The 25890-nt window shown below is 36.3% G+C and overlaps 1 protein-coding gene across 1 annotated transcript; it reads left to right on the forward strand.

Annotated features, from left to right (window-relative positions):
- The first annotated feature begins 10851 nt into the window (after positions 1–10851).
- Positions 10852–25890, forward strand: LOC131968284 (alpha-1,3-galactosyltransferase 2-like). Its single transcript, XM_059329094.1, has 5 exons — positions 10852–10913; positions 13885–13974; positions 20169–20264; positions 22270–22407; positions 25207–25890. Exons 1-5 carry the CDS (start codon positions 10891–10893, stop codon positions 25886–25888), a joined length of 1029 nt encoding a protein of 342 aa, XP_059185077.1. The 5' UTR covers positions 10852–10890; the 3' UTR covers positions 25889–25890.

Raw genomic sequence — 25890 nt, forward strand, 5'->3', positions numbered from 1 at the left:
AGTGATTTTATAAGAATTTAAGCTATAGCTATCTATAGACCTATAGCCGGGTCGCGGGGTGAGCAGGCTAAGAAAAGTATTCCAGACATTCCTCTCCGAAGCATAATTTTCCAGCCCTTTGTGGAGTACCCCAGAGCCTCCAAGGCTGGACGAGATATAAATATATATACACTACCGGTCAAAAGTTTTAGAACAGTCCAATTTTTCCAGTTTTTTATTGAAATTCAGTTCAAGTCAAATGAACAGCTTGAAAGGGTACGAAGGTAAGTGGTGAACTACCAGAGGAAAATAAAAAAAGGTAAGCTTAACCAAAACTGAAAAATAATGTACATTCAGAATTATACAAGTAGGCCTTTTTCAGGGAACAAGAAATGGGTTAACAACTTAACTCTATGGAGTCTCGGGCTATTTTGTCCATTTTTGAATTATTTTCGTGTCTTTGTAAGTCATTTTGTGTCTTTTTTTTTGTCATTTTGTGTCTTTTTTTTGTCCTTTAGTCCAACATAAAATGTGATTTTGAATCTTTTTTTTACTTTCAAAACACTATCATGCTCAATAAAGAATTTTAAATGTTGCAAATGTGCAATAATTTCAGAGTACACTGAGACATTAAACTGCATCATTTTCAATTAAATTCTGGAAAAGTTGGTGTGTTCTAAAACTTTTGACCAGTAGTGTATATCTCTCCAGCGTCTTCTCAGTCTACCTCGGGGCAACTAACCAGTTGGATGTGCCTAAAAAACCCTGAAGGAGAGGCGCAACGGTGACTACGACATAAATGAGGTTACGCTTGACAGCGTTGTGTCTTAGGACAGGACATAGACTGTATATAAATAATGGACGTAGTCACCGTGACGTCACCCATTGGTTTGTGGCCCGTTGGAAGCCTCGAGTTCAGCGTTATACTCGTCGCCATCTTGCGTCGCCATCTTGTTTCCGATACAGGAAGCAGACCATATTTGGACTGTGGAGGAGGAGAGGGATCTGATCACTGACTACAGCCTCTCTACACCTCAACCTGACTGAGAGAAGCTGCTGCTAATTCATGTTAGCATTAGCTGGAGCATTAACTGGGATGTTAGTTTTGGCTAGCAAAAAAACAAAAACAAAATGTATCTTTCTTACCTCAGAAAACTGAGCAGCGACTCCTTGGAGTGTCTGTTAGTCCAACCAAACACTGAACAAGACATTTTTACTGAACAAAACGTTCAAATAAACTGTCATTAAGTGAAAATACAGTGAAAGGGTCAAAGTTATGAGACCAAATCGGTAAACGTCCTCTTTTCTATCTATATAATGTTATATATAACTTTATTGACAGGTTGCCGTGGATACGCATTGTTCTGCTTCTCTCCTGGTGATGGCTCGCCTTGTTAGTGACCTGTCAATCAAAGGTAGCCCCGCCCCAAATCGTACGATTCTTTATCTTCTATTTTCTTCTAAATGGGGCCATTATTAGAACTATTGACATCAAATTGTCTTGAAGATGATTTTTTACTAGCGATTGAGGCCATAGTGTTGTCCTGAAAAAAAATTCTGAGGTAATAAATCAAGTCAGAAGTTTTCAAATTTGCACTGAAATGAATGGGCAGATTTTTTTTTGCAGCCAAATTTAGCGCCCCCTGCTGGAATTTTCGGTGGATTGCAGGCTTTATGCACTTCCTGGTTGGCCTCCATGCTCAGACACGGAGATAGCCGCCTGGGACAGGAATACCAGTGCATTTCATTGAAAAAAAAATTGAATTAATGACTTCTGCATTTTTCCGACTTTGCAAAGTCATCCAGTGGGCCTGATTCGACCCTTTGGCCGGCTGGTTCGGGCTGAACATAAGGCGCGTTTCTATTAGGTACTTTTCCCTCGAGTGAGGCGTTATGGGTGTGGCTTGGGAGAGAGGATCCGCCCAACTTCACCGGTTAGCGGCTGTGGTAGTGGCTCAGAAAGTACCTACCTCGGGTATGTACTTTCTGAGCCGTTACTAACTAGTCGACGCTGATTGGATACGGTTGAGGCGGGATTGGGCAATTAATTTTCCCAAGGGGCCACATGACCAATACCACAAAGGTTACAGGGGCCGGACCAAAACTCTGAACTAAATTCTGCTCAGTATTAATTTAACCGCTTTATGAAATACAGTAAATTATCTGGTTTTGAGCTGCTATTGATAACAATACATGTCATGATAAGACTGTTAATGTGGAGTAAATCAAATATATATATATATATATATATATATATATATATATGTACATTTTCTAGGCGTTTTACAATGTTGTGATGCTTTTATTTTGAAAAGGTGCCATCCAGTGTGAAACAGGTGCTTTAATTTTGAAAGGTAGTGACAGGAAGTAACAGGTGGAACGGTTAAATGAAAAACGAACGGTAAATAAAAACGAGTGCGTAGTAATCAAAAGGCTTCTATAGTGGCGGCTGACAGGACACAAGGTTTGTTAAAGTTTATTTTCTTCTGTCATATATATTTGTGGCTATATTTGTTGTCTTAACTATAGTAAAAGTGCTTGTTAGCTCAAGTGCTAATGCTAATGTTTGTTATTGTTTTCCCACCTCGTAGCTCTTACGGTGGATTCACAAGGTGACCAAGGAATTTATTAACTTGTTAATTTTTAATTTATTAACTTTTTAGGTGTTTAATAGGCGTTTTTGACAAGGTACCTCGGTAACTCGGGTAACTGATACGTAAATCGCCTTCAAAATAAAAGCACTGCGGTTGTATTGATTTCTAATTTCTGGGTAACCTCATGCGGGCCGGACAAGGACAGCCAACGGGCCGGATGTGGCCCGCGGGCCGCCCAATGCCCAGGTCTGACATAACAGCTCCATTTTTTTAAAGAAATAAGCAGAGCAGACTGAGACGAGAGACTCGAGGACAAGAAACCAAAGAAGAGAAGACGATGGACAAAGGAAAAATGATGTCTAGACTGTTTGGACTTGCCGCGTCTGTCTGTTGTCACTGATGTCACGGTCAAAATTGTCACTGAATAATCACGATTTACATCACATTCAAACTCTGTTGGTTAGCCGCTACAAAAGTACCTGTATGGGAACAGAGAGGGAACTAATTAGTGGGCGGAGCCAAAACACTCCGCTACTTTCCAAAAAGTACTGAGCGGAAACACTCATCATGTCGGCGAACCAGGAAATATATCCATGCAGAGATTTTTTTTAAAAAGAAAGAAAGAAAGTTAGTAACCGTACGTGCAAATGGGTTCAGAGCAAATTAAAAACGAATGGGAATGTTTGACCACTAATGGGCTGAAAGACAAAAAAAAAGTTGCTGTTGAATCACCTCATTTGTTAAATGGAGTGCACTTATAAAGCGCTTTTATCCAAAGCGCTCTACACTACACACCAAGGTTATAATAGTTTGGGATTTTTCATTAGTTTTAGTTTTTAGTTTTTTTTTTATTTCGTTGTGAATTTTTGTTTTCAAATTCAGTTAGTTTTAGTTAGTTTTTAGAGTGAGTTTGCTAGTTTTAGTTTAGTTTTTATTTTTTGAAAATGCTTAGTTTTAGTTTAGTTTGTATTAGTTTTAGTGTTAGTTTTAGTTTTTTTGTAATGGGTATGTGCCTTCATTTCCTTTGGTTTATCCATCTCAGCCTCAATAAGGTTATTAACTCTTACAGTTCGGGGTGTTTTGTATTTTGGTTGAAGTGTAGACATCCCAGTCTCAGTAAACATATTCACCATGTGTTCCTGCATGCTGAAATAGAAACACTGAATTATGTATGAAAAAAGTTGACAAAGACGAAAACGAAGGACATTTTCACTATAATTTTAATTAGTTTGAGTTAGTTTTGTAACCACAAAATACAGTTTCAGTTAGTTATCGTTTTTTAAAAATCTCTTGTTTTTATTTTTATTTCAGTTAACGAAAATGTTTTTTTCAATTTTAGTTTTCTTTATTTTGTTAGTTTTCGTTAACTAGAATAACTTTGCTACACACTATGCTCATTCACCCGTTCACACACACATTCATACTGGTGGCGGAGGCTACCAGGGCACACTGGTGCCACCAGTGGGAATTCATTCACACACCAATGAACGCAGCATCGGGAGCAATTTGGGGTTCAGTATCTTGCTCAAAGATACTTCTACATGTAGGCTGTGTCAAGTGAGTTGAGATCTCTACTCGCCACACACACAGCTAAGTGGTATGAGCAGAGCCGGCCCAAGGCATAAGTGAACTAAGCGACTGCTTAGGGCCCCGTGGCCACTAGGGGGCCCCCAAGTGCAATTCAAAACAATATTTTTTATCTTATTGCGCACTGTGCATCCAAATAGCAGGTAGTTGGAGGCAAAATATTGTAGCAAATGGATTGTTTATCAAAGACATTTGTGTAGCCGTTAATAGCAAATTAGCTAGTTGTTTTTGCATCCGTCTACTATATATAGTTTGAGATTTGTTGTTTGCACAAATTGTTTGCTCCACATTGCTGTTGCAGTTTTTTGAAGCCAAAAATAATAAACCATATGACACTTTTACTAAAATATATACGTATATATAGTTTTTTTTAATAAAATGTTTTACCATTTGGAACGTTGTGTAAATCAACCCTATCTCACTCGTCTAGTTGAATGTGCTACATTTTGAGATTAAAAACCATATTATGTGACACCATGCACATCATTCATTCATTGGTATTATTTATATTATTATTGCATTGGTATTATTTATGTTATTAACTGGGCCAGCCCCATAAATGTGTAAAGACACATCAGGCTGACAAATCAATCAATATTATTGGCAGAAATAGAGGGCCCCAAAAAATCGAATTCTGCTTAGGGCCCCATGGAGGCTTGGGCCGGCTCTGGGTATGAGGCTGTGGAAATTAGGAACTTTGCAGCAGGGTAACAACAGTTGGTGACAGTTGGGCGCTTTCCTAATAAATGATGTGATGCACGAATGGCACTGTAATGATTGATGTTGATCTAGTATGATTTAGTATGATTATTGTGAAAAAGATGCTAATGAAAAGTTGATGATGAGTGTATGTAAAATGATGAGCTACAATGTTGATGTGATTTGATGGAAAAACTGTTGAAATGAATGCAATAATGGTAAGGTTGTATCAGTATGTGTGGTAACCGGATTGATCATTAGAAATTTTGAAACAAAGTGATTGAGACAGGGCGAAGCCAGTAGAAAACATGATAACATGACCAAGACTCCAGTTCTACGATCAAGAAGAAGACAGAGTGAGGACGCTCACATCAAGAAAGAAGATTTCCAATTTGACCGGTGAAGATGAGGGACGAGTGAGAAGAAGGGTGACCATTCCAACGCCAGTGGATGATCGATTAAAGAAGTCTTCTTCACTGACGCCAGGACCAAGGGACCAGTCAAGGATCGCTCCGACTCTGGACAGAGTGGAGAGTCACAGCTGAGGCCTGAAGCCGGGCGTTGCAAAAGAGTTACTTTTTTGCAGACAACTCTCACGTCTCCTTCTCCAAAACCTGCAGGTTTAACCCCTTAATGCCTGCTGTCGCAAATATGCGACAAACCGTTTGACTCAGTCAACCAGCCGAGGTAGCGTCTGCATTCCCCCAATGCCGGTTGAATACCTGCTGTTGCAGGTTTATATAAATAAACGAGGGTGAATAAATAAAACATTGTTTTTTCACTGTTATATTACTGTGTTATTGTTATCCTATTATTGACCATTATGCCTGCTGTAGCAAATTTGCAACATACCAAAATTTCTATTTATTTTTTGTGCAAAAGTGAAATTAATAATCTCAACATTATTGACCATTTACTTAAAGGCAAAAACACACATAAAACATTTTTTTATATACAGCTATATAAATTCAGGCGTTAAGGGGTTAATACCCAGCTACAGCTTCATTCAACACAGGCAGTTAGGATATCATGGTAAGACATTAAGTAGATGATAATCATTTTATGGTTGAGATTTTTGAATATTTTAAGTAATCACTTTGGAATCAATTTATGCTGTAAGCTTGCACCTTGCTATACTATCAATACATTTTCAATTGCATTTTCACTCTCTATGGTACGCATTATGATGCCAGTTAGGAAAAAATGTTTTTTTGTCTTAAAATAGACTAAATAAACAAAATCTGAAGAAATTTTATTATTCTTTTTTTTTTTTTTTTTTGGGAAGTTTTTGGGGTTTGTTTCCGTAGGAAACATTGTACCATAACGGTGCACAAGTGAAAAAGAAAGTTTTTAAAATTAATTTGAACATAATTTATTTAATAAACTTGTGTAAAAGATTCAGTAGCTTCAACAGGGTACAATACATAACATTTTAAATTTAAAAACATTATAAAAGGAACTTTTTTAACCGGTTTCTTGTCTGAATGTTGCCTGTCTTGAACAGTCTAAGTGTATGAATCTACCAAAAATGAAGGTTTGCTCACCTATAAATATATTTTTTCCAGATGGAAAAGGGAAGGAAATTACGTTTTGAGTGATTTTTTGTGGCGCAAAATGGCAAAGCTGTTTCCTTTGGAAAAGTCTGCAAAATAGGGTTTCAATATGGCCTCCTGGAGGTCATGTGACAAATTAAAGCATTGCTATTGGTTCCCTTTACTCTTCTCTCTTTTTTTAAAGTATCGCATCACTCAAAAACATGCCTTGTAGAAATTTGACAGGCCAAAAATGGGTATGTTGCCTGAGGGCAACACCGTACCATAGAGGGTTAAAGTGAAGTAGTGGACCTTAGATTTTTGAATCTTTTGGTATTAAAAGCTGGTGTGTAATAACTAGGTTTTTATCGGTTACTCTAGCCAAAGAAATTTTAACTATCCTTGGGGCTTATTTTCGCAGCCACTAAAATTAACCTAGCAATTCACCAAGTGCACAGATCAATAAGAGGAGAGCTGCTATTAAACGGGCGTGGCCAGCATATAATCTGTATTCCAGGGTTTCTCAACAGGTGCCATTCTGGAGTAAGCAGGATAGGACAGGAAGCTAGGCGAGTCTCCTCACCACCAAGGTTATAATAGTTTTGGATTTTTCAATAGTTTTAGTTTTTATTTTGTTGTGAATTTTTGTTTTCAAATTCAGTTAGTTTTAGTTAGTTTTTAGAGTGAGTTTGCTAGTTTTAGTTTAGTTTTTATTTTTTGAAAATGCTTAGTTTTAGTTTAGTTTTTATTAGTTTTAGTGTTAGTTTTAGCTTTTTTTGTAATGGGTAAGTGCTTATATTTCCTTTGGTTTATCATCTCAGCCTCAATAAGGTTATTAACTCTTACAGTTCTGGGTGTTTTGTATTTTGGTTGGAGTGTAGACATCCCAGTCTCAGTAAACATATTCACCTGTGTTCCTGCATGCTGAAATAGAAACACTGAATTATGTATGAAAAAAGTTGACAAAGACGAAAACTAAGGACATTTTCACTATAATTTTAGTTAGTTTTAGTTAGTTTTGTAACCACACAATACAGTTTCAGTTAGTTATCGTTTTTTAAAAACTCTTGTTTTTATTTTTATTTCAGTTAACAAAAATGTTCTTTCAATTTTAGTTTTCGTTATTTTGTTAGTTTTCGTTAACTATAATAACCTTGCTCACCACCAGCTTGAATTATAGGTTCCCAAAATACCTGCTGAGATCATTTCCTGAGGGAAAGGAATCTGACCCCTTAGTGGGAAGCTGGTCCAGAAGTCCCTATACAGGGGCAATCTCTGGGATCAAACAGCTGCCACGGTCAGGGATCAAACCACCAACCTTCCGATTAATAGGTGACCACTCTACCAGCTGAGCCACAGCCGCCCCATTTGTTCTTATTGTTGATCTAATTTTATGTCTTTGTAAAAAGCACTTTGTAACTTTTCTGTATATAACTCATCATTGGCATTATGACAACGTGTCACGGCGTGTTTAGCTGGTTTTCCACCTCACATTACCGGTGATGACTTTGCAAAACAATTCTGTGGTATTTCATTTTACCTAATATGTTTTATTTAACTCTTTATTATCTCTCTCAGACAGTGAATTCCATTAGCTGTCCTGTGATATGAGAGCCAATTAGCAGACTCATGAAACTTAAGACAGCTGTGATGTCCAGCAGTGAAAGTTATTGTTCTGAGGAAACACAAAGATGCATTTCCCTTCATCCTGCACTCTCATAAATGTAGATCAGATGTTTATTGTCTGCGGATTGATGTTTATACAATCCACAAAAATCTCAGGAGGAACATGATGTGCACAGGAATTTTTGTTTTTTGAGGGGCTAAAACTTGCAAGAAAACTGATTTAATTATCAACAGCTGCAAGATACAGAAATATATGGTGGAAGAAATATTCAGATCCCTTCTTTACAGTAAGAAAATCATCAATAAAACAGAGTATTATTAGCTAAAATGTACTTAAAGTATCAAAAGTAAAAGTACTCATTCTACAGAAGGGTGACCCCTGTGCTTAATACATTATTATATGTCACATTATTAGATTGTTATCACGTTTAATCAGTTGTTAAAACTAATTTATATATCACATTATGTACAGTACTGTGCAAAAGTATGCATGTGTGAAAAAAATGCTGTAAAATAAGAATGCTTTCAAAAATAGAGGTGTTAATAGTTTATTTTTATTTTATTTAAAAAAAATCATTTTATGCATCATTCGCATATTTAAACACAGAATTTCAGAAATATCAGTAATCAGCTAGAGAAGTTTCATGGAGATTTCTATTAGTTAAAAAAATGTTCACCTGTATTGTCTACTCTTAGTGCAGTAGTTCTCAACCTTTTTGAGTCGCGACCCCCAATTTAACATGCATGTTGTCCGCGACCCCCGCTCACTGAACACAATCTCACACGCACAGTTCAGATCATACAAACTCAGTTGATACGACGAATTTTGGACAAATAATGAAGCACAAAAAGAAAGAAAATGACAAAAAATGTCTAAAAAAAATAGACACAAAATGACCAAACAAAGGAAGCAAAGTGACCAAAAAAGACAAAAATTCTCCACAAAATGACCAAAAAACGACACAAAATGACCAAAAACGACAAAAAAAGACAAAAGAAGACACAGAATGACCAAAAAAAGACACAAAATGAACAAAAAAGACACAAAATGAACAAAAAAAGACACTAAATGACCAAGGAAAGACACAAAATGAACAAAAAAGACACAAAATGACCAAAAAAGGCACAAAATGAACAAAAAAAGATATAAAATGACCAAAAAATGACACAAAATCACAAAAAATGACATAAAATGACAAAAAAAGACACAAAATGACAAAAAAGACACAAAATGACAAAAAAGACACAAAATGACCAAAAAAAGGCACAAAATGAACAAAAAAGATATAAAATGACCAAAAAATGACACAAAATGACCAAAAATGACATAAAATGACAAAAAAGACACAAAATACAAAAAAAACACACAAAAAAACACAAAATGACCAAAAAAAGACATTAAATTATCAAAAAGACTAAAACACATTAACACATGAACACTTTAACACAGTGGAGACAGAGCTGACTTCCAAAATGATTTGGCGACCCCCAGAAATCATCTCGCGACCCCAATTGTGGTCGGGACTCCAAGGTTGAGAATAGTTGCTTTAGTAGATGAAGTCCGAAATTTTGTTAAAATGTAGTGAAGTCAAAGTGTCATGCTGCATGAAACAGAAACACTCAGTTAAAGTACAAGTACCTCAAAAGTAACTACACTAAGTTTCTATCCATCACTGGGGTTTCTGACCACCTGAGGAATGTAAATCAGATGTTACTTGCTGCACTTTTGAGCAATAAAGCAATTACATTGAAGTTATATTAGGGGAAATAAGAGGCTTGGAGCAGGTAATAACAGCTTGTTGAGGGGTTGTTCCCTCTGTGATTGATGAGGGTTTTTATCTGCATCTGAGTCAAGACAAAGAGATCAGAACTAACAAGAGAGCTGGTTGTTGGACATTATTTTTCTGCATTAATGCAAGTCAGATATCAGATTTACTTAATGGAGCAATTAAAAAGCTTTCATCATTGAATGTGCAGAGCCACATGAAAACAGTGTGTGTGTGTGTGTGTGTGTGTGTGTGTGTGTCATAAGGTAGGTTTAATATAATAATGAAAATGTGTTAAGTCTTATCTCTCATATGTTGCTTTTTAGTTATTAGCTTGTATCACTTTGCCAACACTTTTTTTTTTTTTTTTTAATATAAGGCCCATAAGTTGCACCGTTTATCGGCATTTAAGATGCAGCTACAGCTCCGCGTGATGGATTAATGATGATACAGGCCAGATAACGGGCGTGGTTGCTAATGATGGAGCAATAAAAAAATAAAAAAAATAAAACAACAGAAGGACCCGCTTGCACAACTTTATACATATGGTGCATGCTCACTAATGCATCTCGCATCTGCAGGTGTGCTGATATCTATTTGGAAAGCTTGCGCGTAAAGTTATTTTAAACAGACTTTCTTCTCTTTTAACGAAATCTGTCGAGTTCTCCTTTTTTCCTTCTTATTTTCTTTTATTCTTGTCCTTGCACTGACACTTTTCCGGTACTCCCTTATCGGTCAAGCGCAGCTTCAACGCAGACGCGCAGGACACTTGGGCTAAAAATAAATACATTTTTTGAAAAAAAGGAGGGAGAGAGAGAAAAAGTAGACTACCTGTAAATTGACACCAATCGGTCAAAAACAGCTGTCGTTTGTGTAATCAGAAAAAGAATATTAAAAATAATGTGTTCGGTTTGTGATGCAAGCTGGTGGAGCTGCTCCTCCTCTGAGCAGATAGCAGGAGAAAACACCTTGGAGCAAAGCAGGGGAGACACTAAGGGGACCTTTGCACAGGAGGGACACTCAGGTGCAGCTAATCGAGTGGGACAGAACAAAATCCAGCTGGACTTATTGGCCTGTGAATATTTTTTTTTTACTCATTTTGGACTTATGTGGCTGAGAGCGACTAACAGGTGAGTTATCAACACTTGTTTTTTTTAACGTTTAAATGTGTTGTTTTAGTTTGCCTAACGTGTTCAGTTTATTTTTAATATTTGTAAATAGTAATATAAAGCTATATAGCCAGGAATTATGAGGTTCAGTCTGATTATTGTTTGGATGCTAGACATTTTACTTATTTTCACGGTTATCTTTAAACTTCCGGGAAACGACAATATATAGGCTATACACTCCAAAAAATAATACTGCATATTACTTAATTCAATCAGTGCGACATTTTTACACTTAACAATATTGAGTTGATTTGAAAGCTCTCAAATCGGTTAAACAAATCATGAGTAATGAGTAAATTTAAGTAATATTTTCAAGTGCGTCTGAATGAATTAACTTATTGGCTCAATTACCACAGAAATTGAGCAAATGTAACTGAAATATTATGTTAAGCATATCGAAAACTGAGTAGAAATCACGAAACAAACTGATTAAATATAATTGAAAACATTTGTAGGATATAACTGCAAATTTGCAGGCGCGGCTCTTACCTGAAAACTGACATCAAACGCCTGCTCTGATTCATCATCTTAGTGCTTTATTATCTCCAGCGCATACTTTTTATAATTTTCATTGGAAAATTAGTCACTGTATGACACTATTATTTGATAAAGGTCATTTCCTCCTTATACACAGCAATAACTAGAAGTCGGTAGACATACAGGCATGGAATAAAATGTGTCATTTATACTGACTGTATTTCAATACTTCCGCACCCATCGGCCCATTTACATGAAGAGGGTATCACTGGAAAGCTGAGACTCTTTTTTATTATTATTTATTCATTTATTTTGGCATTTTGTAGCTTTATTGACAGGAGAGATTGAGAGTGAAAGGGGGAAACAGAGGGGAAGACATGCGGGAAAGGGCTCCGAGCCGGATTCGAACCCGGGCCGCCCGCTTACGAGGACTGGGCCTCTATGGTACGCGCTCTACCAGGTGTGCCACCGGGGACGCCCCCGAAAGCTCTTGAGAGACTCTTGTTGATTATTAGTTCCTAATTCCTGTTCATTGGCATTTCCCCAAAAAAACGACCAAACGGTATATAATTGACCTGGAGTGATCTGTAGGATAATCACAGCCTCATAAAATTTAACAGCCATAAACTAGAGACCTAGTGCATTTACAGCAGGGGTCCCCCAACTACGGCCTGTTACTAACATGGCCTGTTTTTTTAATTGCATTTATTATATATTTGTTTATAAAATATCCACATGTAATGATTAAAGTAGGCGTTCTAATTCAAATTGACCTTAGTTGTGAATTATTTACAGTAGTAGCTAATTTTCACCCCCTCACACAATGGTATAGGCCTATTCTGATCTACGTGATGCCAAGACGTAAGTGCCAAGTTTTTGCGGGCAAGGCAAGCTAACGGAAGAGAGTCGGTCAACAAAATGTGGGAACGGAAAATAGATTCTGAATGCAGAATCTATTTTCACCTGTACCTGTTACAAAATCATTGTTAACCCTTTATCAGGCGAAGAACTATATTTGGTAACTTCAGTGGATATCAAAATGGGGTGGAGAAAAAAGTTGCAAATTTACTAGATTAAAGTGGTAAATCTACAAGAAAAAAAGTTGCAGATTTAAAAGATTTAAAGTGGTGAATCTGCAAGAAAAGTTGCTTTTTTTCCCACTTCTTTCTCATAAATCGGTGACTTTTTTCCACGCAGATATGCTACTTTAAATCTCTTAAATCTGCAACTTTTTTTCTTGTAGATCTTTAATCTAGTAAATTTGCAATTTTTTTCTCAGAATTTTATTTATTTTTTATTTTGGATATACGCTGAAGTTACCAAATACGGTTCTTCGCCTGATTACGGGTTAACTGGCATCAGCTTGTGTTTTAATTTTCTACAGAATAAAAGGAATATCTGTGGCACTTCAAATAAACACGTGAAGACTTTTTATTACTTTTTTTTGCAAATCAACAGGTGGTGCCAAGGCCAATAAATGGTCGTTATATTTACACAATAACACTGCTGGTCACTTTGGCCCCTATCATTTCCTGTTATTTCCATCACAGAAAGAAAAGCTGATGTGGCCCCCACCGAAAAATGTTTGGGGACCCCTGGTTTACACTGTAATAAATTATTCTGTAGTCATTTCATTTCACTTAATATATTTGATAAAATGTATTAAATATAAATGCGTCCTTGATTTTGAGGCAGTTGTTTAAGTAACTTTAATATAAAAACGTTTGAGATAGAATCTACTTATTCTGATCACATTAAATATAATCTTTATGTGTATGTAATTCTAAATCAAGAGAATTTTGAATGAATCCAACACAATAGAATTAGTCTGTTTTTAAATGACAGGCACTTAAGTTAAGTTGTTATTAACTCAACTTGTAACGTAGTTAGGTTTAATTAATAATATTGCGTGCAATCTGTTGCCTCAATTTTATTGAGTAGCTATTGATTATCTTTTTTTACAGTGTGGAGGATGTATGGTATCTCAGGTATATTGACAATAAGGAGGTTTCTGAGCAGTTTAAAGAACAGGAGTGCTCATCATCTACACAGAAATATCCATAATCTTTTAAATTCACAGCATGGATTTTTCTATAGGGTCTCTTTTAACAAATGCATCAACCTAAAACTTCTGCAATACTACCACTGCAACAACTAATGAGACATAATCTCATGGGAACTCTAGCATTCACCGCCAAGTTGTTAAACTGGTATAGAAATGATGGCACAGCTATAATTAGATGGGTGGGTTTTAATCAGTGTTTCCATTTAATTCATAACCTACTGCTGCCTTCAGGTCGCTCCACAATAGAGTTCACCGTTTACTCAGCTTAGGAGCCATTCGACAATGAAGTAACAAACTTTTTTTTTTAATGAATAACTTCAGCTTTGCTTTTTTTCTGAATTAAGATTTGGTGTTTACGGTTTAATCCGACTCTTTGCTTTTTCCCTACAGACGCGTTCAGAAAGCCAAGAGTATTCTGAAATGTCTGCTCTGCATTCCCGTCACGCTCTGTGTTTTCTACTTAATATCTTCCTGTGTAAGGTGAGTCTGCAGTTCAATTTTAAGAGACACCACACACCAGATCAAGTATTGTTTTTCTCAGTTGCTTTGGTCACATTTCTTTTTTTTTTCTTTTCTTTTTTTTAAACATTTGTTTATTGATCTTTCAGTGACATAACAAAATCAAGAGATGACATTACGAGAGTCAAAACAGTGTCAAGTGTAACAAGTAAAATAATAATAATAATAAAAATAATACATAAAATAAATATAAAATAATAAAATAAAATAAAATAAATACATAAATAATTAAATAAATAAAAATGGAAGCGAGCATGATAGTGTTTTGAAAGTTAAAAAAAAGATTCAAAATAACATTTTATGTTGGACTAACGGACTAAAATAAGACACAAAATGACAAAAAAGACACCAAAAGACACAAAATGACCAAAAAAATACACAAAATGACTAAAAAAATAAATACATAAATAATTAAATAAATAAAAATGGAAGCGAGCATGATAGTGTTTTGAAAGTTAAAAAAAAAGATTCAAAATAACATTTTATGTTGGACTAAAGGCCTAAAATAAGACACAAAATGACAAAAAAGACACCAAAAGACATAAAATGACTAAAAAAAAAGACACAAAATGACCAAAAAAATACACAAAATGACAAAAAAAATAAATACATAAATAATTAAATAAATAAAAATGGAAGCGAACAACAAATACACAGAACAAAACAAAAACACAAATAGGTCACCCATTGCTAAATAAAAGTCTAATAATATGTTCACTTAAGCAGAGATAAATAAAAAACATTCCCAGCATGCTACAAAATCACACAAGAAAAACTCACAACTAGTAGACAATCAGGGTGGCTCCTCAGGAATAGCCGTAAAAATCAAATCAATCCCTCAACATGTGCAAAAAACGGACCCCAAGTTTTATCAAACTTTGCAAGAGAACCATGTATGGAGCACATAACCTTCTCCAATTGCACAAACTGAAGGATGTCCCTGATCCAAGAGGAGTGAGAAGGCGGTGCAGAAGACTTCCATCTCCATAAAATCAAACGTCTAGCCCAGGCATGTCCAAACTAGAAACAGGTTTTCTTTCCAACCAAGCAGCAGCACACCAGACTTGACTCAGTTAATCAACTGATCTCAGTCTTCAGACAGTTAATTGGTCAAACTGTGTGCTTTTGCTCGGTTGAAACAAAAACCTGCAGCCACACGGCCCTTTGTGGAATAGTTTGGACATGCCTGGGCTGCGGTCGAATAGTCAAATTTGCTTAGGAACCTTCCTAACTGAGTGAAATGACCCGGAAGTATTATCGTAGCCGCCATGATAAGAGCTGTTCGAATTCTCTAACTGTTAAGGAAAGGAGCTTCAATGCTTCCTTTAGTATCTCCTTTAGCATAGGATACACCGGACCATCCTTTACGAAAGGAAAGGAGGTAATGCCGTCCCACAATTCCTTGCAGTAGCAGCATATAAGGCCGACCGGTTGAAAATGAAGAATAATGACATAGGATCTCAATTCATCCAATTTTATTTTTATTTTTTTTAATTCTTAGCAATTTTATAGATTGTGTATATGTGAATAAGATCTGACACATAATAATAAAGGTATGCTTTAAAAGCATAATAATAACATGTACAGTAGTGGCTTTGTAGCACTCAACGTTGTAAATGTGCCATGATTTATCAGTTTTCATTCAATCATACCTATTGGTATTTTGTCTATAAATATGAATGGACAGGTGTATGATCAACCTTTCTCAATGTGATCACCATTTTGTTTCACTTTTGTGACTGGCGTGGTCTATTATTCTTTTTTGTTACATTTCATTTCCAATCATGGTAATCGCCTAATATTCGTGAGAACGCTGATTTTTGTAGTCCATCTTCGGAAAATTGTAGTTTCACCACGACATTCGACGTCATCAACATCCGCCGTGGCGTGATGACGTAGACTAAGTGTAAGTGCAGTCGGATTCTCTAAACACCGCGACCGTCTTCTCCTAACTCCTCATGAATTCTCCTTCTCATCTTTCCTTGACCTCGTGACGTTTTCCATTGAGGTTAAGGAAAAGTGGTTAGGAAAGGACTTAGGAGCTGATTTTTTTGACTATTCGACCGTACCCCTGGTCTAGCCAATAAGGACACAAAGGCTACAAAGTCTGCTTTACATTTAGGAAGCTGCAAAGTAGGAGGTAAGACCCCAAACAAAGCGGTACATGCTGTTGGATCAAATTGAACCCCTGTACAAACAGAAATAGAGTTGAATATCTGTGTCCAAAAATTAAGTATTGGTCACATTTCTTTTCTGCATGTTTGGGTGGGTAATAGTCAAATTCATTTTCATCAGCATGGCATAAGCATTTGATAACAAAGGAAACAGCTAACGATATTACTCTGGAACACAACAGACTGGACTCAAAGGCTGACTCACAATTCACGTAAAGCAATCTCCTTTAATGGGAGCATGATGGAAATACTTAGGCAATGGTATCCAAATCAGCAGGCACAAACCCACAAACAACTCAAGAGGGAAACCACTATGACTGACACAAGGGTAGAAGACAAACTGGGACATTAAAACAAGAAGGAACATTAATGCACTAAGGCATAGGTGTCAAACTCAAATACACAATGGGCCAAAATTTAAAACTTGAATAAAATCGCGGGCCAACATTGAACAAATAAACCTTTTAATATATACCAAACATGTTTTGCTTTAACATTGAATATGGAACCAGCAACGCTTATAAACATACAATATATAACTAAATAGTGCAGACATGCAAATCAAATTTCAAATAAAAAAACACATCAATGTCATTAATTTATTAAATAAAAATTAAATGCCTTTCTTTTCAGGAATTTTTGGGAAGGGGTAGCTGGGAGACAGCTCTAGCTCGAGGTTGCTATGACGACTGTCACAGAGGAGCGTTTCTGGGTCCTGTCCTGATTGACGCGCCAAAACAACAGCAGGGCATTGTGGGATTTGTAGTATTAGCGGTAAATGCGCCGTATAATACCGGCGTGTCAGCTTTTAGAGTACAATAATAATATAATAATTTGGTATTGCCTTGCGGGCCAAATAAAATTACACTACGGGCCAAATTTGGCCCGCGGGCCAGAGTTTGACACCCCTGCACTAAGGCATAGGTGTCAAACTCTGGCCCACGGGCCAAACATGGCCCGCAGTATAATTATATTTGCGAGGCAATACCAAATGACTTCTAGAGCTGGCACGCTGGTATTATACAGCGCAAATAATACTACAAATCCCAGAATGCTCTGCTGGTGTTTTGGCTTGAACACAGTAGATCAGTGTGTAGCAAACTGAGCAACAATTAAAGTTGTCTTTATGCACTTTTTCTTGCTAGTCCAAGGCTTGAATGGTTGCACATTCATTAAAGGATATTATTATTAGTCAATTGGTTTATTATTGTGATTTTATTTTAACTTTTATTATTAGCCTGTGGAAAAAGATTACCGTTAAATTTAAATTGAAAGAAGGCTGCATATAAAGAAAGAGGCATACGATTTTTATTTTTATTTTATTGAAGAAATTAATGCCATTGATGTGTTTGTTTGTTTTATTTGAAATTTGATTTTGCATGTTTGCAATATTAAGTTATATCAAGCTTTGCTTGTTCCATTTCGTTTGAACTTGTTTAGGTCCATTTTTTTCAATAAATATCAATGTTGGCATGCAACTTTGTCCAAGTTTTAAATTTTGGCCCACTGTGTATTTGAGTTTGCATGTGTTCATGCAGTGTTGGGAGGCTACTTTGAAAGCTGCCAATTGCTTAACATAAGACAAAGTTTAACTACAGTAAAGCTACATGAGGGAGAAATCTAGTTTGGTCAACTTAAGCTACTTAGATAAAAAGTAGTTCAAACAAATGATTTGCTTATCAAATAATTCTGCTATCTGCTGCTGCCAGATTTAGCATTATTGGCTCCACCTTTGGTCATTTTCATGTTTCTACTGTAATTGTCCTTTCTTTATGTGTATTTTCCCACAAATCCCATTTAGAACTAGAAAAAAAAAAGATTTTTAGATATAACAATATCCCCGTAGTCCAGAACTGACAGAAAACTGCCTCCACAACCCGCTTTCTGCATATTAATAGGAAGCTGGTTTAATAATAATAATTAAAAAAATCCTTTTATGGCCCAATTTATGGTTTGTAGTTTAAGTAGTTCAACTACACAAAAAAGGGCAAAAATAGGTAATTTAACTACTGCAGTTGAACCCCCAGCAAGCAGTGGCGGTTCTACACAGGGGCCTCCAGGGGCCACTGCCCCTGTGAAGAAGCCCTTGGCCCCTGCTGTGGCCCCTGTGTCAAATTAATAATAAAATGATCAATTTATAACAATGAACAATGGAACAATTCTAACCTTTTTTTTTGTTCAAACAATATCTCATTGTACACAAAAGAAACCCAGAATGTTACATTGTATAATAGTTTAACTCTATGGAGACTTATGGGGCTATTTCGTCCATTTTTTAATCCTTTTCATGTCTTTGTAAGTCATTTTGTGTCTTTTTTTGGTCATTAGTGTCTTTTTGTGTCTTTTTTGTTTCATTTTTTGGTAATTTTGTGTCTGTTGTTGTGTCTTTTTTAGTTATTTTGTGTCTTTTTTTGGTCATTAGTGTCTTTTTGTGTCTTTTTTGTTTCATTTTTTGGTAATTTTGTGTCTGTTGTTGTGTCTTTTTTAGTTATTTTGTGTCTTTTTTTGGTCATTTTGTGTCTTTCTGTCATTGGTGTCATTTATGTGTCTGTTTTAGTTATTTTGTGTCTTTTTTTGGTCATTTTGTGTCTTTTTTTTGTCATTTTTATGTCTTCTGTGGGGTTTTTTTTGGGTTATTCTGTCTTCTCATTTTGTGTCTTTTTTGGTCATTTTGTGTCTTTTTTGGTCATTTTGTGTCTTTTTGTCATTGGTGTCATTTATGTGCCTTTTTTGTGTCTGTTTTAGTTATTTTGTGTCTTTTTTTGGTCATTTTGTGTCTTTTTTTTGTCATTTTTATGTCTTCTGTGGGGTTTTTTTTGGGTTATTCTGTCTTCTCATTTTGTGTCTTTTTTAGTCATTTTGTGTCTTTTTGTCATTGGTGTCATTTATGTGTCTTTTTTGTGTCTGTTTTAGTTATTTTGTGTCTTTTTTTGGTCATTTTGTGTCTTTTTTTGTCACTTTTATGTCTTCTGTGGTTTTTTTTTGTGGTTATTCTGTCTTCTCATTTTGTGTCTTTTTTGGTCATTTTGTGTGTTTTTCAATACATTCAAAGATTCTGAATGCTTAAATATCATCTTTGCCATTTTTTCATGTGCTAATGTGCCCCTCTGATTAAACACTGGCCCCTCCTTGGCCCCCACAGTAAAACTGGTCTAGAACCGCCACTGCCAGCAAGCTACTGCAAAATGTAGTTAAACTACTAGTTCGATCACATGTAGTTCACTATTCCCCAACACTGTTTGCATTAATGGGCCAAAGCATTGGCAATTTGTTCAATGATGACGAGGTTGAACATTTTCAATTCAGATCTGAGAAATGTACAGAAGCTCCTGTGGAAAACTGTAATAAGCCTTAATGCGAACAATACATTATTAACCCATAAGAACCCACGGTGACACGGGTGTCACAAACATTTTAAATGTTTTAGTAATGTTCATGTATGTTTTCTCAAGTACATACGTGTGTTTTTTAGTGTCCTACAGCTACAGTAGCTTGTTGAGAAGCCGTCAAATAAGGCAGTGCTATTTATATTTATTTATTTATTATCGATTTATTATTATTTTGTTACTTAAAAACAAATCTGAAATGGAATTTGTTGTCTAACAGCACTATTAAAGTCACAATTGTGATATATTTTATGGAGATGAAAACAAAAAAAGGCAGATGGTTATTTGTTTTTATTTATTATTGGTTTAATATTATTTTGTTAGTTAAAAACAAATCTAAAAAAATAATTTATTGTTAAACATCACTATTAATGTCACAATTTTGATATATGTTGTGGAGATGCAAAGAGAAAAGGGAAATTTGTGTTTCTGTAAGCAGAATAGGTGTCTAGTTTATTTATTTAAAAATAAGAAATATCATAAGGTCCACTTGGTCTGTGGTATATCCGCCATAACTTTTTTCCTTTTTAAGGATTACTGGGTCTGGGTTCTTATGGGTTAAAAATATCTCTTTTTTTTTTGTTTCTGGTATCAGAATTTTAATCGGCTACATACCGATGGATAAATGCTCTTTGGAAAGTGCAGAGATGCTGTCTGTGGACTACAGTGTGGACACCAGCCTCGACCTTTGGTAAGACCTTCAAGATCTTAACTTTTGGCTGCACAGATAGTCGAGGACGCTGCTGTTTACCGACCACTCAGAGCATGACAACCAAGAAAGAACTTCCTAAAAGCTGTTAAACCGCCAGACGACCACAGTGCAGGTTTGACGTGTTAACAGCTCAAACAACAAGAAAAAAAGCTGTTGATTTTTTGAAACGTCCTGTCTTTGAAGATGCTGCGTGTGTGTGTGTGTGTGTGTGGGTGTGTTTGGTTAGTGATTACCGTTAGAGATGTTATGCTGATAAGCTGCATACTTAATGACGCACGTCTTGAGTGCTGTTATCTGGAAAGAAGTACATCGATTTAACCACAGCCGGCCCAAGCCTCCATGGGGCCCTAAGCAGAATTCGATTTTTGGGGCCCTCTATTTCTGTCAATAATATTGATTGATTTGTCAGCCTGATGTGTCTTTACACATTAATGGGGGTGGCCCAGTTAATAACATAAGTAATACCAATGCAATAATAATATAAACTAGAAAATTTCCTCTGGGGAAATTTGAAAGGGCCACGGGGGCTACTGCCGGTGTGTGTACACTATGATGAGAGTCTTCAGAGATTTTAAACTATGCCCTTTAACCTCAAAATGTGTGTGTGTGTGTGTGTGTGTGTGTGTGTGTGTGTGTGTGGCGAAAATCGCATAAAGTTACCTGTTTGTGTGTGTGTGTGTGTGCGTGTGTGTAGCGAAAATCACATAGTTACCTGTGTGTCTGTGTGTATGTGTGTGTGTGTAATTAAAATCACAAAGTTACCTGTGTATGTGTGTGTGCGTGCGTGTGTTTGAAGCATGTGTATGCATGTGTGAGGAGTGTGAGTGCTTACGCGCATGTGTGTGTGTGTGTGTGTGTATCTTTAACTGTAATCACATCAAAGATCAAAGGCAATCAGATCAGATCAAAGCAATCAACAGAATTAACTGACACCTGTTAATGAAAGAGTGACAGCAGCCAGAAGTGGACAGACTGGAATTTCTGGCCTCGAACAGAAAGCGATTTTGGCAAAACCATAATACCTATCATTGTTCCGACTTCACTTTGAGCGTGCTGAGTTCTTCCTGGACATCTACATGTGTTTTTTTTAAGAAAAATGAAAAAATAGCTTTGTTAGAGCGATCTAAAAAAACTTGTACATCTCCCTTTTTCCGAAATCTTCCTGCGTTTTTAATATGGGAGCCAATGAGGCTGTTGATGCGTGTTGGTGGATCATCTGTGCGTCCTACGCCCAAACTATAACTTTGACAGCTTTACCAGAGGATTGTGAGTGAGAAGACAAATTTTCCTACGTTTCTATGTATAAATTATTTCTGTAGAGTGGAATTTGCGGCCTGGAGCGCAGTTTTCAAATTTATTTTTTGACAGTTTTTTCTCTCCCTCTACACTCTGGTGATGATGTCACACACTGTGACACGAACATTCCGTGCAATACAAACCCATTATAATCTCAGAATTTCTCCAAAAATGATCATGGTCATTGAACAGGGATTGATAAAAAACTATATGACCTATCGAAACGTGGATTAATACACGGATACACAAGACTTGTGTCTACTGTTTAAAGTTTAAATGGAGTCTCTAGCTGAAATTATGCCGGAGAAGTAGACGTTTAAAAATCTCCAATTATTGTTCATTTTCTTTCGGCCGTCCCATTCATTTCAATGCAAAATTTCAACCCTAGAGAATATTGGAGGATATTACATACTGCCAGAATGTGTAAAAAAAAAACATACGAAATAATATTTTGAGAAAAAACTTTACGAGATTAAAGTGGCAAATCTACGATTTTTTCTCGTAAATCTGCAAGTTTTTTCGCGAAGTTTTGCCACTTTAAATCTCTTAAATCTGCGACTTTTTTTCTTGTAGATTTGCCACTTTAATCTAGTAAATTTGCAACTGTGAACTATTAAGTGAGACTTACAGAGTCTTCAAAATATGACTTGCAATATAATTTGCTGATGTTCATGTTTTAAACGTATAGGTCCAGATCTGATGTACAGACGTGTACATCTTGGAAGGCTCCCATCCTCTGGGACGGGATGTTTGACCCCGATCTTTACGACCAAATGCACAAGAAGAAAGGATCCTCTGTTGCTTTAACAGTGTTTGCTGTGGGCAGGTACATTTTTACAGTTGCCAACCACCGTTTGATTTTATGCATTTATGCCCCATTTACTTTCGATTTGTAACATCATTTGCTTTGAATTAGTTTTGTTCTTTTCCTTTTCTTTAAATTGATAAATTCATGTATGCTTCTGTTATTGCTATTGTATTTATTGAATGTAGCTTGGCACCATTGAAAATGAGGTAATTAATGAATTATATCGATATATAGATTTATATACACTACTGGTCAAAAGTTTTAGAACACACCAACTTTTCCAGAATTTAATTGAAAATGATGCAGTTTAATGTCTCAATGTACTCTGAAATTAATGCACATTTGCAACATTTAAAATTCTTTATTGAGCATGATAGTGTTTTGAAAGTAAAAAAAAGATTCAAAATCACATTTTATGTTGGACTAAAGGACTAAAAAAAGACACAAAATGACCAAAAAAAGACACAAAATAAAAAAAAAAAGACACAAAATGACTAAAAAAAGACACAAAATGACAAAAAAAGACACAAAAAAACACAAAATGACTTTCAAAGACATGAAAAGAATTTAAAAATTGACAAAATAGCCCAAGACTCCATAGAGTTAAGTTGTTAACCCATTTCTTGTTCCCTGAAAAAGGCCTACTTGTATAATTCTGAAATGTACATTATTTTTTAGTTTTGGTTAAGCTTACCTTTTTTTTATTTACCTCTGGCAGTTCACCACTTACCTTTGTACCCTTTCAAGCTGTTCATTTGACTTGAACTGCTTGAATTTCAATAAAAAACTGGAAAAATTGGGGTGTTCTAAAACTTTTGACCGGTAGTGTATAAAAAAGAATCCTGGTGGCAGATTTTAGTGTAACAGCAGGTTAAAGTACAACCTCCATTCAGAAAAAGCTGATATGCTGTGTTAAATGTAAATAAAAATAGAATGGATGCAAATGAAAAAGTTAGAACATAAAATAAACTGACATTGTACCATTTTCAATCAAATATGTGACAAAAAGATAAGCAAATTTTGTCCCAACTTTTCGGGAATTGGGGTCGTATTAATGTGAAAATAAAATGCATTGAAACTCATTGAATTGTGACGGGAAAACAAATAAACAACTTACTTGTACAAAGTACAGAGGGTGGTTCCCAGAACAGTTGTTGAGTTTGTTTTAGTTGCCGGCCCTGATGCCTCTGAGGTCAGAGGTCAAGGGACCCCTTTAAAAATGGCCATGTCAGTCCCACTCCTCCCTTATAACCTTGTTATTTCGCCACTTTCTCAAAAAGACATGGTGACATGGTTAGTACCAATGGATCCTTGGGTCTTGTAGTTCCATGTGATACCAATATCCTCACACCAGCTTCAAAAATAAACCTGGTACTGGCTCTGAAAGACAGAGAGTATTCAGATCCCTTACTGAGGTAAAAGTACTAATACCACACTGAAATTACTCCACTACAAGTAAAAGTCCTGAATTCAAAACTTACTGAAATTCAAGTACAAAAGTATCAGCATAAAAATATACTTAAAGTATCAAAAGTAAAAGTACTTGTTGTGCGGAATGGCCCCACTCAGATTATTTCATATATTCTAAATATACTATGGATTATTATTATTGATGCATTAATGTAAGCAATGTTTTTACTTTCTCAAGGGCTCATTTTAACTACTTAATATACTGGTCTAATTTTTGTCTAACTTTAATTTTTTAGGTTTTTTTATATTAAATCTCAACCTGAAAAGTAACTAAAGCTGTCATCTAAATGTAGTGGAGTAAAACGTACGGTAACGCTTTATAATAAGGTCCTTAATAACCATTAATTAACAAGTAATAAGGCATTGTTCTCTCTTTAGATCCGGTAGTTGCAAAAAGCATGGTTAACTTATAGTTAACTTATAATAAATGAGCAATAAAGTATATTTCAATATCAAAAAGCAAACAAAATAAGATTAATAAAGGCATGGCAAAGCAACATGGTCTCACAGAAATCCGTGAAATAGCCACGGAATTGCTCAAATTTCCGTGAAACTGACACGGATTTCGCTACAATGCAAGTTAATGACAGTCATATCTTTTCTGGCGAGATCTTCACCACAAAGTGATTATGTACATTCACTGAGTGAATATTTAGAAAATAAAACGTATATTTCCCGCTAGAAATGTGATCAAAATCCATTTTTATGCAGAAACAAAATCAAAATATTAATTTTTTCACTAAAAATGAGAGAACTGTCCGCCATGTTTTTTGTTCTGACCGCTGGAACCTTGAAAGTTATGTGACTTGGAACAAACCAATAGGAAAAAATATCAATGGGATGGCCACGGGATGTGATTGTCATTAACTTGCATTGTAGCGAAATCTGTGTCAGTTTCACGGAAATTTGAGCGATTCCATGGCTATTCCACGGATTTTGAGTGAAGCAAAATCCGTGGCTATTTCACGGATTTCTGTGAGACCAGGTTCGGCAAAGACTTAATGGGTGGGTCATGGGTGCTTGTAATGCCATTATTAACATTTATATAAGCTTATAAACACACAATAATGTTAATAAGCATCTTGTAAGGACTTACAAGGGCCTTATTACTTGTTAATTAATGGTTATTACAAGGACCTTAATATAAAGCGTTACCGAAAGTACAATATTTGCCTCAACATGTAGTGGAGTAGAAGTATAAAGTTACATAAAATGGAAATCAACAGTACAGTACTTGAGTAAATGTACTGTTTTCAGTGTCGATGCTGACATCTCCTGGGGGGTTGAAGAGGTTAAGGAGCCAAAAATAAAACTTTTCCATTTTTCTTGTCTTCGCTTCCACCAAAGGTACCTGGACGCTTACCTGAAGACCTTCCTGAGCTCATCAGAGCGCCACTTTATGTTGGGTTTGCCCGTCACGTATTACGTATTTACGGACGAGCCAGAGAAAGTGCCAGACATGAAGCTGGCTCCTCAGAGAAGCATCAGGGTTATCAAAGTGGAGAAGAACTCCAGGTGGCAGGACGTCTCTATGATGCGGATGAAGACCATATCAGACGTCATCGAGTCAGATATCCGCCATCACTGCACGCACGTCTTCTGCTTCGATGTGGATCAAGTGTTTACTGGGCGGTTTGGCTCGGAGGCTCTGGGAGAGTCCGTGGCTCTGCTCCACGCCTACTACTACCACCTCCCAAAGATGTTGTTTACCTACGACCGCAACCCAAATTCCAAGGCCTTCATGAAAACCGGGGACTTCTACTACCACGCCGCCGTCTTTGGAGGCTCGTGGAAGAGCATCAAAGCGCTGACTGAGGCCTGCTACCAGAGCATCATGGAGGACAAGCTGAAGAACGTGGAGGCTCGGTGGCACGACGAGAGCCATCTCAACAAGTACCTGTGGCTCCACAAGCCCAGCCGGGTGCTCTCCCCGGAGTACTGCTGGGACACCAGCATCGGCTACAGGCGGGACATACGGGTCACCCGCCTGCTCTGGGCACCCAAACATTATGACACACTTCGCACTTAGTC

The sequence above is a fragment of the Centropristis striata genome, chromosome 3, assembly GCF_030273125.1.
Source record: "Centropristis striata isolate RG_2023a ecotype Rhode Island chromosome 3, C.striata_1.0, whole genome shotgun sequence".
Lineage (NCBI taxonomy): Eukaryota > Metazoa > Chordata > Actinopteri > Perciformes > Serranidae > Centropristis > Centropristis striata.